Genomic DNA, 17,497 nt, shown 5'->3' with positions numbered 1-17,497 from the left:
CATATCATTATCAGCATTTTTGTCAAAGCCATTCAACAAGTTTTTAGGGAGTTCCAAACTTTCCCACATTTTCCTGTCTTCTTCTGAGCCCTCCAAACTGTTCAACCTCTGCCTGTTACCTACTTCCAAAGTCACTTCCACATTTTCAGGTATCCTTTCAGTAGTACCCCACTCCTGGTACTAGTTTACTGTTTTAGTCCATTTTCACACTGCTGATAAAGACATATCAGAGACTGGGAAATTTACAAAGGAAAGAGGCTTAATAGAGAACTCACAGTTCCACGTGGCTGGGGAGGCCTAACAATCATGGTGGAAGTTCAGTGAAAGGCACATCTCCCGTGGCAGCAGACAAGAGAAGAGGGCTTGTGCAGAGAAACTCCCCTTTTTAAAAACCATCAGATCTCATAAGACTTATTCACTATCACGAGAACAGCATGGGAAAACCTGTCCCCATGATTAAATTACCTCCCACTGGGTCCCTCCCACAAAACATGAAAATTCAAGATGAGGTTTGGGTGGCAGCACAGCCAAACCATATCAGGGTGGAAGGCCCAGAAGAAAGGACAAGGGACTTAGTATTGTGGAGAGGCTAGAGAACACTGGGGAACATGAGGAAGAACAACTTCAATGTAGCATTGGGGGCTGACTAAGACGATGGGTTAGCCTGAGGCTGAGTGGGCTTCCTAAAAACCAGAGTCAGAAGAAATTGGCTATAGGCAGACCAAATCAAAAAGACTCAAATAACAGGAAAAGTCCAGACTCCCTGCCCTTGTTGTATCAGCTTGCTATAGACTTGATGTTTTTGTCTCCCTAAAATTATTTTAGTGAAACCTAACCCCCAATGTGAAGGCATTTGGAGATGGGACTTTTAAAAGGTAATTAGATTATAAGGGCAGAGGCCCCATAAATAGGATTAATATCCTTATTAAAAAGACCTAGAGACATCCCTTCCTCCTACTGCCATATGAGGATGCAGCACAAATATTGTGGCTATGAATGAAGAAATGGGCTCTCATCAAAACCTGATCCTGCTGGCACCCTGATTTCAAACTTCCAGCCTTCAGAACTGTGAGAAATAAAGGTCTGTTATTTATAAGTTATTCAGTTTATAATATATTGTTATAGCAGTCTGAGATGACTAAGACACCGCCAGTTTACTGGCTTTTTGATAAATAACAGATAACTGATTATTTTAAAACTCATATGGGTATGGGAGCAATAGGGAGAGAAAAGAGGAGATAAAATACACATGGAAATTGGCACATGCTCTCTAGGGTTTTGCATAAACCAGGTGGTAGCCCCAAAGGAAAATCAATAACCACTGCTTCTATCTGTGGCTCTGTTTCCACAGAAACATGTTGGTGGGTGAATTTGGAAGGCAGATTTACAATGCCAAAACAATCAGTCAAAAAAGAAGAAAAAATTCCAGTCAAATAAACTTTTTTACTGTAGTAACAAATGTTTTTTACTAACATTTTTTCCATTTAATTAACTGAATTTCAAGAGGTGTTATCAAATAAGCTCAGTCATGCTCCTGTAAGCACAATAATATTGAAATGTGGGGACAATATTAGCTTCAGTGTAAATGGAATATGTGGAAGGTTGTTGGAAAATACTTGGCTGACTGGTCAAGTTGAAGCTATCTTCAAGAATAACAAATATAGTCAAACTTAACTTTAGGGAGCTGTGATAGTGAGGTTACCAACACTAATTAAAAGGAAAAAAAAAAACCGCTTTTGATTTCTGCCTTCCTCTATCTTAAATGTCATGCCATACATGTTTTAGGCCCTCCATTAAAATGTTCTTGAAATTATCTGTCAGAGCAGATCTGGATCTTCCTAAATTCTCCTAACTTGTGAGTTTCCCTAGACTCTGGAGTAGTGATGAACCTGCAAGAGTTGTAGAGGACAGGGCAGGAGGATGAAGGTAATATCATTGGCCTCAGCTGTGACATCTGTGAGAGATTTGAAAAAAAAAATGAAATTGACATCTAGGTAGATTTTCATATTTACAAGGAAATCTCGTTCTTGCCATAACACTCCACAATCTCCATAAATTATATAGATTAACCAAGTTTCTCACGTCTTAAATCAGATCCTCCCAGTTTACTTATCTTCTACTATCTTATCTGAAATGAGCATTGCTAGTTTCTTACCTACCATCCTTTATTCCCTTCTCCCTTAGAAGCAACATCCCAAATTGAATGGCCATCATCTCTATTGACACTACTCTAAATGCCTCCTTAAAACACCTTTCTGCTTCTACTCTAATTCCTTAAGTTCTTTCTCCTCACCTCACATCAGAGTTACCTTTGTAAACTTTAATCATATCAATTCCACATTTAGATGAATTTCCCTGGTATTGAGATCAACACCCAACCGTCTGACAGAGACTCACAAGGTTCTAAGTGAGTCAATGCCTCAGTCTCTGACTTCAGCAATCTTCACTCTTATCAGAGATCAATCACAATGGCCTTTTGGCTCCTTAAATACACCAAGCTCTATCCACCCTCAGAACCCCTGTCCTTGCTGTTCTTTCTGCCTGGTAGACCTGACCTAAGTTCTTTCCATGGCTGGCTCCTCCTTATCATTCAAGTCACAGGCAGATGTCACAGGCCTTTCCTGCCCACCTAATAAAGGGCCCCCACTGCCCAGTCACCATCACAGCATCCTGTTTCACGATGTTCATGCCATTGATCATTATCTGGAATACTTGTATTTATTATTTGTATAATTTTCCTAGACTAGAAGCTTTTTAAGTGCAGAAGAGCTTTCACTACTCTCCTTCCAGAGCTTAGTCAGTGTTCAGTAAATATTTGCTAGATAAAAGGAGGGAAAGGAGGAGAGAAGGAAAGAGAGAAGAGAAGGAAGGAGGGAAGGAAGAAAGGAGGGGATTTAGTTAGGAACTTCAGTTGCTCTCCATTTATAAGTAATCAATATACATTATAAAATTTAGCAAGCCAACTAGCTGAGGAATATGAAACTACATTAGTATCTTAAAAGTATAATGAGACACCTGAAATAAAATTTTAAAAGCACATAATTTTAAATTCAGTGATGACATAACCTATTTTTAATGATTTCACTGCTTTCCTTCAATGTTGTACCCTAGTTTGAGAAAATTGTTCATGAGTAAAGTAACTGGATGGTTAAAAGGTAGGATTAGACAATAGATGCTGGGTTACTCAGCACAGTTCTTGCACAAAGAATCTGACAAATCTCAACAACTATTAAAGTGTTTTAGATTATATCTTGTTGTCAACAGATTTTCTGAATAAGCACTTGGCTCTCTCATTTACAATAAGAGCAAAAGAATGAGTCACCCAGCATTGGGTCCATATGCAATGTTTGATACTATGTTCTCTGAACCTTGGCAGTATATTTGCTTCCCCTTAATAATGATAGTAGCACTTTCTTCAGCTGTCAGCCAGCCATGCCTGCTAGGCGTTTATTTCCTTTCTATAAAGCTCTCTTTTATTGCAGCTTCACATATGCATCTGATTTGGTCTCTGCTCTGTGTGGCTGCCAATGTGTGGAATCTGTTTGATCTTGACAAAACTATAGGAGTAGGGATAGAAATTTATCAGAATCTTACATTCTTTTTCACCTTCAATTGGGTTGGGTACCTTGAAGATAAAAAATAAAGCAGCATTATTTTCAGGCTGATTCCTAGAGAAAACTTCATGTGAACTCAATAGCTAATAAAAGGCACATAATGGACTATAAAACCTTTCAATTATAAACATGTATTTAACAAAAGTTTAGAATAAAATGTAACAAAAAAGCAGGCACCGACAGATGCAGAAAATAAATTACCCAATCACTCCTAAACTCTTAGAGCAAGGCACTTATCTACTCCTTGCAATACGAAATTTCCATGGAGAAAAGATACAAAGATGCACATTAAACTAAAGTTCTGAATCTGATTGAACCTTAGTTTTACAGTTTCATATTTTCCTGATATTTTTGTGGTCTGTGCTTATATGCTTATGACAGCCTATCATGAAATGAGGCATAAGCAAGATAAAAAACTGTCCGTGATACACTAAAGCCAAAAAAAAGAAAAGGCTATGAAATAAGGAAGTGGAATTTAGAGGAAGGTCAATTCTCTTGGAATTCAAAAAGCACAATATTTCATTGTGATAAATAGCTCTTTCCCCAATAAATGGGGTGTAATTGTAAATCTTTCAGTTGTGGGCAAAAGTTACAAGTGAATCATGTCATTATAGGGGAGCCTATCTGGCAATTCATACTTAGATTCAAAGAGCATTTACTATCTGCCAAGTGCTATGCCTGGCAGTGCCTTATGTTACCTTATTTCTCACAATTACCACATAGAGAAAGCATCATGGTCAGCTTTTGTCATATGAGAAAACAGATGTTCAGTGAACTAAATTCACTTGTGCTTAGTTGCACAGCTTAAAATGGCAGCTCTGGAAGTCACACCTATGTTTATTAGATTCCAAGTTATTTGACGGACAGGCTCAGAACTGTCAGAAGAGGGAAATGAATCCTGGAAAGTGGGAGGTCAGGACGTATGAATGAAGAAAAAGTTTACAGATAGAAGGAAGGGTACGTCGCCTGTAATCCCAGTACTTTGGGAGCCTGAGGCAGGAGGATCAGGAGTTCGAGACCAGCTTGGCCAACAGGGCGAAACCTTGTCTCTACTAAAAATACAAAAATTACCCAGGCATGATGGTGCATGCCTGTAATCTCAGCTACTCGGAAAGCTGAGGCACAAGAATCGCTTGAGCCCGGGAGGCAGAGGTTGCAGTGAGCTGAGATCGCACCACTGCACTCCAGCCTGGCTAACAGAGTGATGCTCCATCTCAAAAGAAAAAGAAGAAGAAGAAAGGCTATGAGGTTTAAGACAAAATTCTCAGAGAAATAGGGAAAGGATTAAAGGGTTTCCTACTCCTGAGAAAAACTGTAAACACCATTTATAATCTATCTTGCTCTGCTGCCTCAGCTTATCACCCTGACCCTAAATGTGGGTAATCCCCAAGGCTCTGCCCTCATCTCCTTTTGTTACCTTCTTCCTCAGGGATATCATCCTCTCTGTAGGTCACCTATGTAAAGACAACTCCCAGATGATACCTCTAGCCTTGACCTCCCATGGAACCTCCAATCACATCATGTCCAAATGCTGGACATTTTCACCAGCATATTATAACCTCCTCTCAAACTCAATACTTGTAAAAGAAGGAATGCCTCTCCTCCCACTTTGGCACTCAAACTTCGCTTCCTCCTGCTACCCCTATTTCTATCTACAATAAATCATCCATCCAAGCTGCTCGACACAAAATTCAACAGCATCATTTTTTTTCCCTTTTTCTTAACCTTCACATTTTTCACTGGTTTGTATTGATTCTATCTTTTAAATCTCTTACATTTATACCTTTATTCTCTTATATCTATATAGATATAATATCTATATAGATATTAAAGAATAATGTTTTTTAAAACTATATAATCAAGACTCTCATGTAATTAAACACATGTTAAATATGGTAACTCTTTTAATTAACAAGTAACCAGTGAGTATTCCAATCAAAGAATCACCCATATATAAGCAATAAGAAATACTAACATGAATTTATAAATAGAGGTAAATAATTCATAAGTAGATATAAAACGGGTTTACTACATAAGTAGAGGGGGAAGGAAAATGAATTGTTCCTACAGCAGACAAATCTCATTTGCATGTCTATAAAGAAGATTAATTTGTATGACAATCAGTTAACCACAACTTACATTGTCAATCCTTGGAAAACAGCTCACAGGCAATGAAAGACAGAAACCCCATAGATTCAAATAAACTGGCAGAGTGCTCACTAGAAAACACCTACTTTATCAGCTGAAAGCACCTAGTAATCTTTTTCATTTATTTCAAGGCCTTTCACAAATTTTCTTGGTTCAGGTGTTAGTCCTTCATTTTGACTTCAGAACGTCACATGTGGATTATTGCCATAGTTTCTGACTCCTCTCCCTGCATTTATCCTCTGAATGAGTTGGCCTTAACACTCAGCTTGACTAAACTTTAGACAAGTTGTGTGTGCATGTGTGGACTCAAATACAGAAATAGGGAGTCCTTCTCAGGCCATGTTTAGTTTGCTTTAACAGATATAAATCTTCTATAACCCAGGACTGTCTGAAGGACCTGGGAACCATCCTTTTGAAATGTACTCATCAAGAAAGATAGTACTCTTATCGTCCAGTCTCTGTGGAGACATAAGTTTTAAAACAGCCAGTTAGCAATTACAGACATTCTCATCACATTGATCAACCTCTCCACTAACTTCCTTCAGTATTTTTCCACTAGTGTATCTCAGTACTTAAAAACTCTCCCACTTTTCATTCCGCAAAATTGAATTCCATTTCTCTCTTATTGTGGTAATCTTGAATAAGGTCTTCCTGTTTAACTGGTCTGATACAATTATTATTATTATTATTATTATTATTATTTTGAGACAGGGTCTTACTCTGTCACCCACGTTGGAATGCAGTGGTGGTATTTCAGCTAACCTCAGCCCCCACCTCCCCGATAAAACAATGCTCCCACCTCAGCATCCCAAGTAGCTGGGACTATAGATGCACACCATCATGCTTGGCTAATTTTTTAATAAATTTTTGTAGAGACGAGGTCTCACCATATTGCCCAGGCTAGCCTTGAACTCCTGGGTTCAAGCAATCCCACCTCAGTCACAAAAAGTACTCAGATTGCAGGTGTGAACCAGCATACCTGGCCTGAGGCATTTTTTCTTTTACATCTCTACCTCATCCAGTCTATCACAAACACCAAATCTTCCTAAGACACCATTCAATTCATAGCCTTCTCTCCTACCAACATTGTTACCCACCATCACCACCAAAAGCTCTTGGGCTACAAATAAGACAAATGTGTTTTATTTGAGCTCTATAACATTAAATAATTAATCTAGTATTTTCAAGTCAGTAGATTTTACGTAAGTTTTTTTCTTGAACAATCACAAGAACTGTCAACCCTACAGAGGTTGCTTTCGAGTCTGGCTATACTCAGCTAGAACTGCATAGTAGAACTCACTATTAGCAAAGATTGGTTTTTCACATCCCCCATTCCTATGTCCATGGGGCCTGTTGCACTTACACCTGGCCGTTTTACTTACTCATAACTTGCCTGGCCCCTGTGGGCATTTCTGTTTTTAAATCCTCCTAGTCAATGGGATAAAATCCAAACTGCTAATGTTTCTCTACCAAGTTACTTATATTGAGAACTTTGCCTCCTACTTTGTGTTGCCACCTCAGACTTTTCCCTGCTGCCCTGGAATAGGTTTTTTTTGGCTTATACTGTTCTTTCTATCTGGAAAGTACTTATTTCTCTTGTTTTATTACCCTTATCCTCAGTCATCAAATCCTATTTGAGATTTAGAACCCAGCTCATGTGTTGCCTGTTTCAGAAAGTCTCCCCTAACTATCCCAGCTAGACCTAGTCAGTAATAATTATTGTCCACCCAACTCACAACAGCCTTTATCAAGACCTCAAGAACAAAACTGTTCTTATTTTCTGTACACCTACTCCATTCTCCACACTCCCAGCTTTTTAAAGCACAGCGGTTGAATATGGTTAAATGAATTGTATCTGTTCTTTCCACCTAAATTGTTTTAGCCTAAAATTAGGGTCAAATATTAAACTTTCTCTTAATCTCTATAGTCTCTGGCCCAAGGTCTTACATGCAATATACAATCAGTAAGTGAACAAATAGGATACTTCCAAAAACTTACCTGAGAAAAGGTCAAAGATCTGTTAAAGGGATTTTAGGCTCAGAATCCATAGGAGAAAGCAACTAATTGGGCTTGTCAGGTAGTTACAGATGAATATTCATATAAATGAATTTAGCATGTACCAGATTTCTTTTCTTTCTATAAACTGTAATAGTAATTCTTCCTGCTCCAAAAGCAGGATGATTTAACCAAACATTTATATGAATATAGAAAGAAAAACCAGAAGCAGGCCACAGTCTGAAATATGAAGAAGGTAATTCTCTTTAATTCCTTTAGTTGTGAAGTGCAGATCCCTGGCAATGGAACCCTTCCACGGGGGAACATCTTAAGTATTTTATTAATTTGTTTTTAGTGGCTTATAGCAACACAAATTTATTATCCCATGGTTTCTGTGGGCCTAGAACCCAGTGCAGATTAGCAGGATACTTTGTCTCTGGGTCTCTGACAAGGCTACATTCGAGGGTCAACTGGGGATGGATTCATTTCTAGGCTCACTCCAGTAGTTGGCAAGATTCATTTTTCTCACACAAGTTTTGAACTGAAGGCTTCAATTACTCCTGAGCTATTGGCCACAATACGTATCATCTAAGAAGTGTCCACTCAAAGACAATTTCATTTCAGCATTAGGGAAACCAGCACAGGTACTCTCAGACCATCTGAAAGACAAGAAGGTCAAGTCACAATAGGTGTTGGCCACAATAGGTATCATCTAAGAAGTGTCCACTCAAAGACAATTCCATTTCAGCATTAGGGAAGCCAGCACAGGTACTCTCAGACCATCTGAAAGACAAGAAGATCAATTCACAGCAAGGTCAAATCACTTGTTCAAAGGCACATAAAGGTTCAAGGAATCAGGGCTGAAGTTAGATGCCTGACCGCCCAAAGATGCAGCAGAAGAGAGGTGGCTGCAGGGAGACTGTCGGGCACCAGGGAATTTACAACCAGTTCTATAAGTGGAGCCCGTATAGGAAACAGGAAAAAAACGACACATAGATATACACATCCAAAATGGGACAACAGGCAATACATTACTGTAAGGAACAGGGCTGTGCTTTGGTCAAGGAATAGGCCAAAGTGGGCATCCCAGCCAGAGTTTGCAGTGCACGTGCACAATTCCATGTATAATGTAAACACAGCTGTGTAGCCATAACATGAGAAGGCTATCCCTTGGCTCTATGCCACTATTGTCTATAAAAGGTGTAATTGCCCTGCTGACACTGTACAGGCATGTGCCCAGAGAAAGAGAGAGAGAGCAAGAGCTGTTCATCTTTGCAGACAGAAAGGAGAGAGCCAGAACACAGCTCAGCTTGCTGGTGCCCAGAGAAAGAGAAAGAGAAAGAGAGTCAGATACGTCCATCTTTACAGACAGACAGAGGGCAGCCAGGACACAGCTCAGCTCACTCATGCCCAGAGAGAGAAAGAGTTAAGCTGCTTACCCTGAAAGCAAGTGAGAACCAGCCTCATAGCTGTGTGTGGGAGCCGCCAGATTAAGCAGCCAACACAGGACAGACAGAAGCTGTCGATGAGACCTGCTACTGAATAAAGCCATATTTCACCCAACCGTGCCCACCTCCCCCCCCCCCCCCCCCCCCCCCCCCGGCCACCGCGAGTGTTCTTTCAGCTTTCTTCTCATCCACCCACTCCTTTCGGACCTCAACATGACATTGTTGCAGTCGTGAACCTGATAATTGGCAATGTCAGCAGGCTGAGGTGAGTGGGTCTTCAGCCCCTGAGGGCCCCTGGTGGGTTATGTGACCGCAGTATGGGCTGTGGTACCTGGTGGTGGCAGTGCTGCTTGGAGCTCACCCAATGGAAACGTGAGAGGCAGTGAACGGGTCTCCAGCAAGTGTGGAGAAGGCACTGAAGCAACTGGAAGCTCACAGCACCAAGAAGGAACACACCTTAACTGGCAGAGTCAGATGGGCATTTCTGACAGTACTATGTGAAGTGCATCCTCGGTCCCTGTGGGACGTAGCACACGTAAGGGACCTCCAGGCATAAGTTGAGCACCTGGGGGCCAAATACACAACTTGGAGCAAAACCCTGGGGTGAAGGACCTCCAGGTGCAAGCAGGGTGCTTAGAGGCTCAGATAAACAGCCTGGAGTCGCAAACAGTTGTCAGCAGAGACTTTGAGCCGGATCTCCAGGTGGGACACTCCCACTCAGTCTGATGCTGTTGCAGAGGAGGAGGAGGACACTCCTCTGCTATGGGCTCATCCTGTGATCCCTACCCCAGAAGGTAGAAGATGAGCAGCCGATGGGACCCCAGGGGAGAGCCCAGCCACCCCTTCCCCCACCCAGTGGTGAAACACACCTCTTATAGTGCTTATACCCCCACTGAGTTGCAGGAGTTAGGTAAGCAATGCAGGCAGCACCCAGGGGAGCACCTCCCAGCCTGGTTACTCCGCCTTTGGGATGAGGGGCCTGACAGCATGTCTTGCTCCACTTTTGAGATGGAGAAGCTGGCTTCTATCACAACTCATCCCTCCCTTCGTCAGCAGCTGCAGATGTGCTGACAGTTGGCACAAGGGCAAGGTGACCACATGTTAATTGAGTGGCTGATGGCAGCCATATGGACTGTTTGGAATGATGCTGGAGAGACAACAGAAATTGTGAGTAAATGGCAATCGTATACTGATTTGGTGCAGGTACTCCAGAAGATGGGTATGCAGCAGTCTATGTTTGATCTGAATACCCAGGGGCCAGATGATGAACATTTTACCTCCCACATGAGGGATCTTGTGCTGGACTCAGGGCCCCTGAGTGCTTTTGGCTCTCTAGCTGCAGTTCACTCCGTATGTGGGGTGCCACATACATGAAATGACGACTGCTATGGCAGCCCTCAGGGAGGCAGAAGGCCATTGGCAGGACTAGGGAACCCAGGCCATAAAGAAGGGGAAAGTGTCCCCTCTGCAGGTAACCACCCCATGAGATCAAAAGGGGCCCCAGGGGGTGACCCACATGCAGATGTGGATTGATTTAATGGCAGCTGGGGTTGCTAGGGAGAAAATTGACAGGCAACCCAATGGGATGCTGCTGGCTCTGTGGAGGCAATTGTCCCCGGAGCAGCAATTCCAGAAAATGTCCAAAAGGGGACAAAATACTCTTGCTCAACCCAGCCCCACCCAGATGCTGTACTCAAGGACTATTTGCTGATGGCCAAAGAGACCGGACCCTTCCTTTGACAGGGAACTTGCCACGGTGCCTGGCTTGAGGGGGAGGACTCGATGATCAGAGGCCACATGTGGAGCTGGCAATCCACTGGCCTCCCACCTATGTACAGTGGGTCCTAGAACTGGTAGACACTGCTGCGAACTGCAGCTTTGTTTATGGAAACCTACGTAAGTTTCTGGGCAAAGCTGCATTCATTGATGGTTATGAGGGCCAGTTGGCGAAAGTGAAATCTGTGTCTCTGCATCTTAGCAATGGCCACTTGGCTCCCCACCTGTATACTGTGTAGGTTTCTCCTTTACCTGAACATATTCTGTGGGTGGACATTTTGCATGGTCTGGACTTACACACCAGGGCCGGAGAATTCGGACTCCGGGTTTGGGTAGTAAAGCCAGTACTGCATAGACAGACCCATTACCAGTCTCATGTCTTATATAATCATAGCCATGTAGACATAACATAGAGAAGCTCACCACCTGGCTCTCAGCCACTATTGTTTGTGTGGTGTATAAATGTAACACTGACCCTGTGAAGGGGATGCTGAATCAAACCATGTCTCGTTTACCTACTGTCTCTCGCGTGTTCTTCCAGCTCCCTGCGCCACATCCACCCACTCCCCTTGGCCCTTAGCTGGGGCTGGAACCTGACTCTTAGCATGACGTTTGGCGTAGTCATGAACCTGACAATGACGAACTTCGTTTAAAAAAATTACTTAATAAAGGAACTTAAGCAAGATATTTCATGAGTAAATTTTTTGTAAAGCTTAAAGAAATGATTTTTATACTTTTCCAGAATTTCCCCCAATTTTTAAATATAAAGCCAAAAGCATACAAATAACTAAATATAAAATATTTAGCATGGAAAAATAAAACTACAAGTTTACTCACTTATGAATAGTAATGCCAGTTTATATATATATAAGACCTTAAAAGAATAATACATTATAACCAAGTGTGTTTCATCCCTGAAAGTCAAAGATGTGTCTACATTAGGATGTTATGGCAGAGATAACCAGCTGTCCACTAAAAATTCTTGTCCCATTATCTGTGGTATATTATTTGCTGCTGGAAATTAACTGCCAAACTGAAACTACATTTCCCAGCTGTTCTTGCAACTGGATGTGGCTATATGATTACATGTTAGCCAGTAGAATGTAGGCAAAAGTAGCATGTGCCACTTCAACGTACATCTTGCAAAGAACTGCTGCATTCCCTTATTCCCTTTTAAGTGGTTGGAATGGAAATGATACCAAGATCTTGGAGTTATTTTTTTTTTATCTTCAACTTTTATTTTAACTTCAGGGGCACATGTGCAGAATGTGCAGGTTTCTTACATAGGTAAACATGTGCCATGGTGGTTTGCTGCACAAATCATTACATCACCTAGGTATTAAGCCCAGCAACCATTACCTATTTTTCCCGATGCTCTTCCTCCCTCCAACCACCCCCACAACAGGCCCCAGGGTGTGTTTTTGCCCCCATGTGTCCATGTATTCTCGTCATTCAGCTTCCACTTATAAATGAGAACATGCAGTGTTTCGTTTTCTGTTCCTGTGTCAGTTTGCTGAAGATGACAGCAGCTATATTTTGAAGATGGCAGAGACTGTCAGTCTGGGTCTCAAATGATTATGTGGAGGAAGACTGCCTTATTAACCTACTCATCTCTAATTCTGTCTCAACAATAAACTTTTGAACTATTGCTCTTTGATTCTGTTTGTTGTAGAAGTTAGCCTACCCTAACTAATACGTGTCTATTAATATAAATCATCTAGATGACAAGAAAAAAGACACAATTATTATTAACACATTTTATGAAAGCATTTGATAAAATTCAAATTCTCATCTCTGGTGTCAATTAGTTTTGAGATCCGTTAGCATTGCTGACTTTCTTGCAGTTGGCTGTCCATTGTCCATTTCTAAACCTGTTAATGAGTTTCCCTTTTTTGAACTTACCTGACCTACCTGCTGTCACATGATACAATGATCCAACTAAAACAAGCAAACAAACAAACAACAAAAAAAAACCCCACAAAAACCCAAAATGCACTTGGTTTTAAAGATTAACATTTTTCTTCTACTTTTTTTCTTTATCAGAAAAAAAGCATAGTCATCAAGAGCAAGAATAATTTTGATTTTCTTCTAAGTAAGCAGAACACCTTCCTTCTTTAATCCCAAAACGGTACAGGGTAAATTTATTATTTTGCTAGCACTTACAAGAAAAAGGGCCTATCAAGGTTCTGCCTCATATTACAAAATAATATCACCTATTCTATGACCCAGTAGCAAGAAATTGGCTTTGGTGATGAATTGACATATGTTGGTTTAATGCAATCAGTCATCCAACAAGATCAGTAAATGAACAAAATGTCATTTCTCTCAGGTAAAAGAATCCACAGCACTGGCAACATCTTTGGTAGATACTGTAGCCCTTCTTTATCTAGGCTTTGTGTAGTGTTATATAATGTTCTGTAACTTTTAATGAACAAGACTTAACAGACAAAAGCTTCTTCTGCTTACAACTGTAAATTGATACAAACTTATTCTCTTTCATGAAAGCCATTGTGGGTTCACAGCAGCCTTCTACTTGGAAATAATTCCTGTTTCAGAAATTACAAAACTTGCAGAAGAGCAGAGGAAACACCATTCTGTTCTTATAGAGTGATTCCTATTGGAAGCCTTTACAAGTAAACAAGGGTAGACATGCTACTGAGAAATAGAGTTAATATTATTTAAAATATATTATTACTATGACCATTCCTTTTGCTAAAAAAGCTTTGAGTTGCTTCTGGGATCCTGGCTTTTCCCTTATAGATTACAGTTATTCCCTGACTTGACATAATTTCTGTATTAATCAGGTACTTTTGAAAGCAAGTGACAGAAGCCCAACTCAAAACAGTTTAAGGAAAAAAGTAGAGAAAGTAATTTATATTGGCTAATGTACTTAAGAAATTCAGGAGATTATAAAGCTTAAAATAGGCTGGATTCAGGGACTCAATGTCTTCACTTTTAGATAAGTTCTCATGTGGTGGCAAAAATGACAACTGTCAATTCTAGGCTTACATCATACTTAGACCCAGAGATCCTACTGAAAAGTTCTTTCCTGAACTTTCGAATCAGTGCCCTATGTCTTGTTGTCATCTTTGAACCAGTGACTGTCTTGAGCAGATACAGTGCTCTGATTGGTCAGGCCCTGTGGGACATATCTCTTTAAGTCTTAGTAACTCATACTGTAAAATTCTCTTTGAGTAATCGATTCCTGTTGGTGGGATTTTTTTTTCTTCTTCTTTTTTTTTTTTGGCTGATGAAGAAAAGAAGAGTCAGCTTTAGTCATTGAGTAGTTCTTATTTCTGTTCAAAGCTTTCTGAAAAATGACTAAACAGAAGTGGGATCACTGCTCCACTGACATCATGCCCCAACCCTAATCAGTTCAGAAAGTCAGCAATAATTATGATTCAGATCAACTACAGAAAGATACCAAGAAGGAAGAAAATGGGAGAGGGATAGAAAGAGAAAGAGAGGGAAGGACTGAGGAAAGGAGAAAGGAAGGAAAGAATGGAGGGACGGAGGAAATCAGCATATATTACTTGTCAGATTCTCAGCCCACAACATCAAGCATGCAAGAAATTTCTCATTAAAATTTATTTTCAGACAACCTAGTACTGACTGTGGCCCCCAGCTTCCTGGGTTAAAAGGTGATCTAACCTGTCATTGTTGTAGCATTCCCCACCCTTTACCCCAGAGTTGTGTAAAACACCAGGGTCAAAATAGCACTAAGACTTTGGGGAGGCCCATCTGGTGATCACTCATCCATACTGATGCCCACTCAGACACCCATAATCATCTCAGTTCACATGGTCACTTCAGGAGAAGTTGCTCTGCTGCTTTCCTGTGAGGCTGGAGGCATGTGACCTTTAGGCAGGGTGGGGAGGCCTAGGAGATGGCAGCCATTTCTGTCTTAGGTCTTGACATCATTGCAACATAATCCCTGAGCACAGGTATCCTCTCTTCTCTTCTCTCTTGTTTTTCCAATTTCTTAGAAGCTTCCCTCCCTGCTCAGCTTATTTCTGATTCATGCATCTGCTCCCAACTATCTCTGTTTCAGAATGCTAGCATAATCTTTCATGGCTTTAAAATCCTGAAAAAAATAAAGCTCAACAGAACAGAAAGAGAATTATCAAAGCTCTGCTTTCTATGGAATACATCATAAACATTCCAGAGGCAAGAATTTACAAAGCATAGATATGACTTTAAAATGAAGGGGAAGGTAAATGTGGAGAAAAAAGTCACAATTTAATATTTCCTACTAGATTTCTAGCCCCATATCATTGGAAGAAAGAGAAGATGGAAAAGAGAACAAGAGGCTAAGTTCTGAAAGTTTAAGTAAATTACCAGTAAGTGGTAAAACCTGGGTATTTTTCAATCAGTGCTCTTTGCAAACTTATCCTAACCCAATAAATCATTCAATTTTAAACTTAAAAAAAAAATTAAACTCCAAAGTTAAAATCCTCTGTTAATTTAATAACTTTTCTAGTTGTTTCATTTCATCAATTTAGTTTACTATTCCTTTAGAAATAACTTGGATTTCTTGGAAATATGCTTGGTTTTAAGCCCTTGATTATGTTAGCAATGTCTTTTAGACTAAAAATTTTCATAAATTCCCATAGTATAACTTAAGATTCAAAATGGCACAGACACTAGAATGCTATAAAAAAATTAGAAACATTGAAAGTAAAGTCCCTAAACTCCCATTTCTTACAGCTCCTTGATAGCAAAGTGGAATTGGGGGTCTTATTTCATTTGCGATTTTTCCAAGCTGTCTTACTCATCCCTAAGATGTCAGATACCTGAAACTAAGGCAGATGGTAGATTTCCAACCATTGAATTTGTACCAGCAAGGAATCAATATGTGAATCCTTTGCTTTTACTCGGTATGTTCAAAGACCTGTGAAAGTTCCCAGAAACTACATGGGTTAGCTGAAGTCCAAATACTATGACAGAAAAAAAAAATGCACTATGAAGAGTTGTTTAGCAACAAAGCTAACACAGTAGGGTCATTTCTTAGCTCTTTATGATAATGGACCTTCTTGATGCCCCCAGGCACTGAATCCTTGAGCCCTTAAGACTTCTCCAAAATTTAGAACAATGGAGGTTCATTTAGGTAGAGAATTATGATTCTAGAAGGGAAATTCAGGGAGTTTACAGATGATTAGATAATATAGTTTCTGCAGGTTTCAAACATTGTTACTGAAATTCAGTGGGGTCTCGTCATAATGCATTTAACTCACTTGAATTAGATACATGCAAAAACAACTTTAAGAAAAAAATCTTAGCTGTTGGTTTTTGACTTCAAATAAGTCATATCCTGCTGGTGATTAGAGGGGATTTTTAAAAGTAATTTGGCCTTATTCAAATTTAGTCGTAAGTACTAAATTTTGAATATAATCCTCACATAATAGGATGCTACTGCAGTGTTGTCAACCTGAAAATCATGGCCAGATTTTTAGTGGGATGATGTTAAAACGCCTGCAGCCAAGACCATTCTTTCAGCTGACTCTATGTAAGGCACTTCACCTCCAGTGAAGTGACTCTCATTTCCTCATCTGCAAAGGTGAGATAATAATTATCACTTCCCTTCCATCATAGTAGGGCTTTTATGATAGTCAACTCACATAATACATATGATAGTATTTGGTAAAATTCCAAAATTTTACCTGAATAAAGAGGATACAGATAGCCGAGAGAGAAGCACTACAAGTAGCCAGGTAGGTAAAGCAACACTTACCGGCATTCTAATTTCTTCACCCAGTTTTCAGTCCCAGAGAAGCCTCATTCTTTACAATAGCTGCTTATACTCAATACATTCAAATTGTCTCCTTACATTCTTTTTTGAACTTCCTGTAGGTGTTATCCTCCAACATCCCACCAAAACTAATAAGTGCCACATTGCCAAAGACATGGCCAATCTTGTCTTATTAGCCCCAGGAAAATAAGTTGATAGGCCTCATCACTCTTTCTTCCTTCACATACTTTCTTCCTTTGGTTGCCAAGACACCACAGTTACTTGGATTTCCATTACTGAACTCTTCTTGGGATTCTTTGCTGGCTCTTCCTCATATCCTTTTCCTTTTCATGTTGGAATGCCACTGGGCATGATCTTTTAACTCTGTTCTCTTCTCTGTCTACCTATTGTTTTTATGGCCTCATTCAATCACATCTATTTACCTGTGAGTTCAAAATTGATATCCCCATCCTGGATATTTAATCAGAACACTCAAATATCCAACTATCTAATATTTTCACATAGATATTTATTAGAAATTAAAAACAATATTTCCAAAACAACATCAGAAGCATGATTCAAAAAAGAATAAAGTCGAAAAATTGAATGTCATTAAAATGAAAAAACCATTGTACCGCAAAAGGCTTAATTAAGGAGGCATGTTCTTGGCATATTTGAGTAAGAACCTGAAAATTCGATTCCTTCATAAAGGCAATAAAAACGTTGGCAAAATTTGAATAAATCAACTTTCTCAGAATTCAGGATATTAGGCAAAGTCTTACAAAAAT

At 40.0% G+C, this 17,497-nt stretch overlaps 1 protein-coding gene across 1 annotated transcript in view; it reads right to left on the bottom strand.

The window, feature by feature from the left end:
* Positions 1 to 6,883: 6,883 nt before the first annotated feature.
* Positions 6,884 to 17,497, bottom strand: part of LOC140713354 (uncharacterized) — a 297,038-nt gene continuing 286,424 nt past the window's right edge. The window contains exon 5 of the mRNA XM_073023122.1: positions 6,884 to 8,416. Coding sequence (XP_072879223.1) covers positions 8,373 to 8,416 — 44 coding nt within the window. The 3' untranslated portion in view covers positions 6,884 to 8,372. The remainder of the gene's footprint in view (positions 8,417 to 17,497) is intronic.

This window comes from Chlorocebus sabaeus, chromosome 1 (genome assembly GCF_047675955.1).
Source record: "Chlorocebus sabaeus isolate Y175 chromosome 1, mChlSab1.0.hap1, whole genome shotgun sequence".
NCBI classification, from domain to species: domain Eukaryota; kingdom Metazoa; phylum Chordata; class Mammalia; order Primates; family Cercopithecidae; genus Chlorocebus; species Chlorocebus sabaeus.
This window is presented reverse-complemented; position numbering and strand designations above follow the sequence as displayed.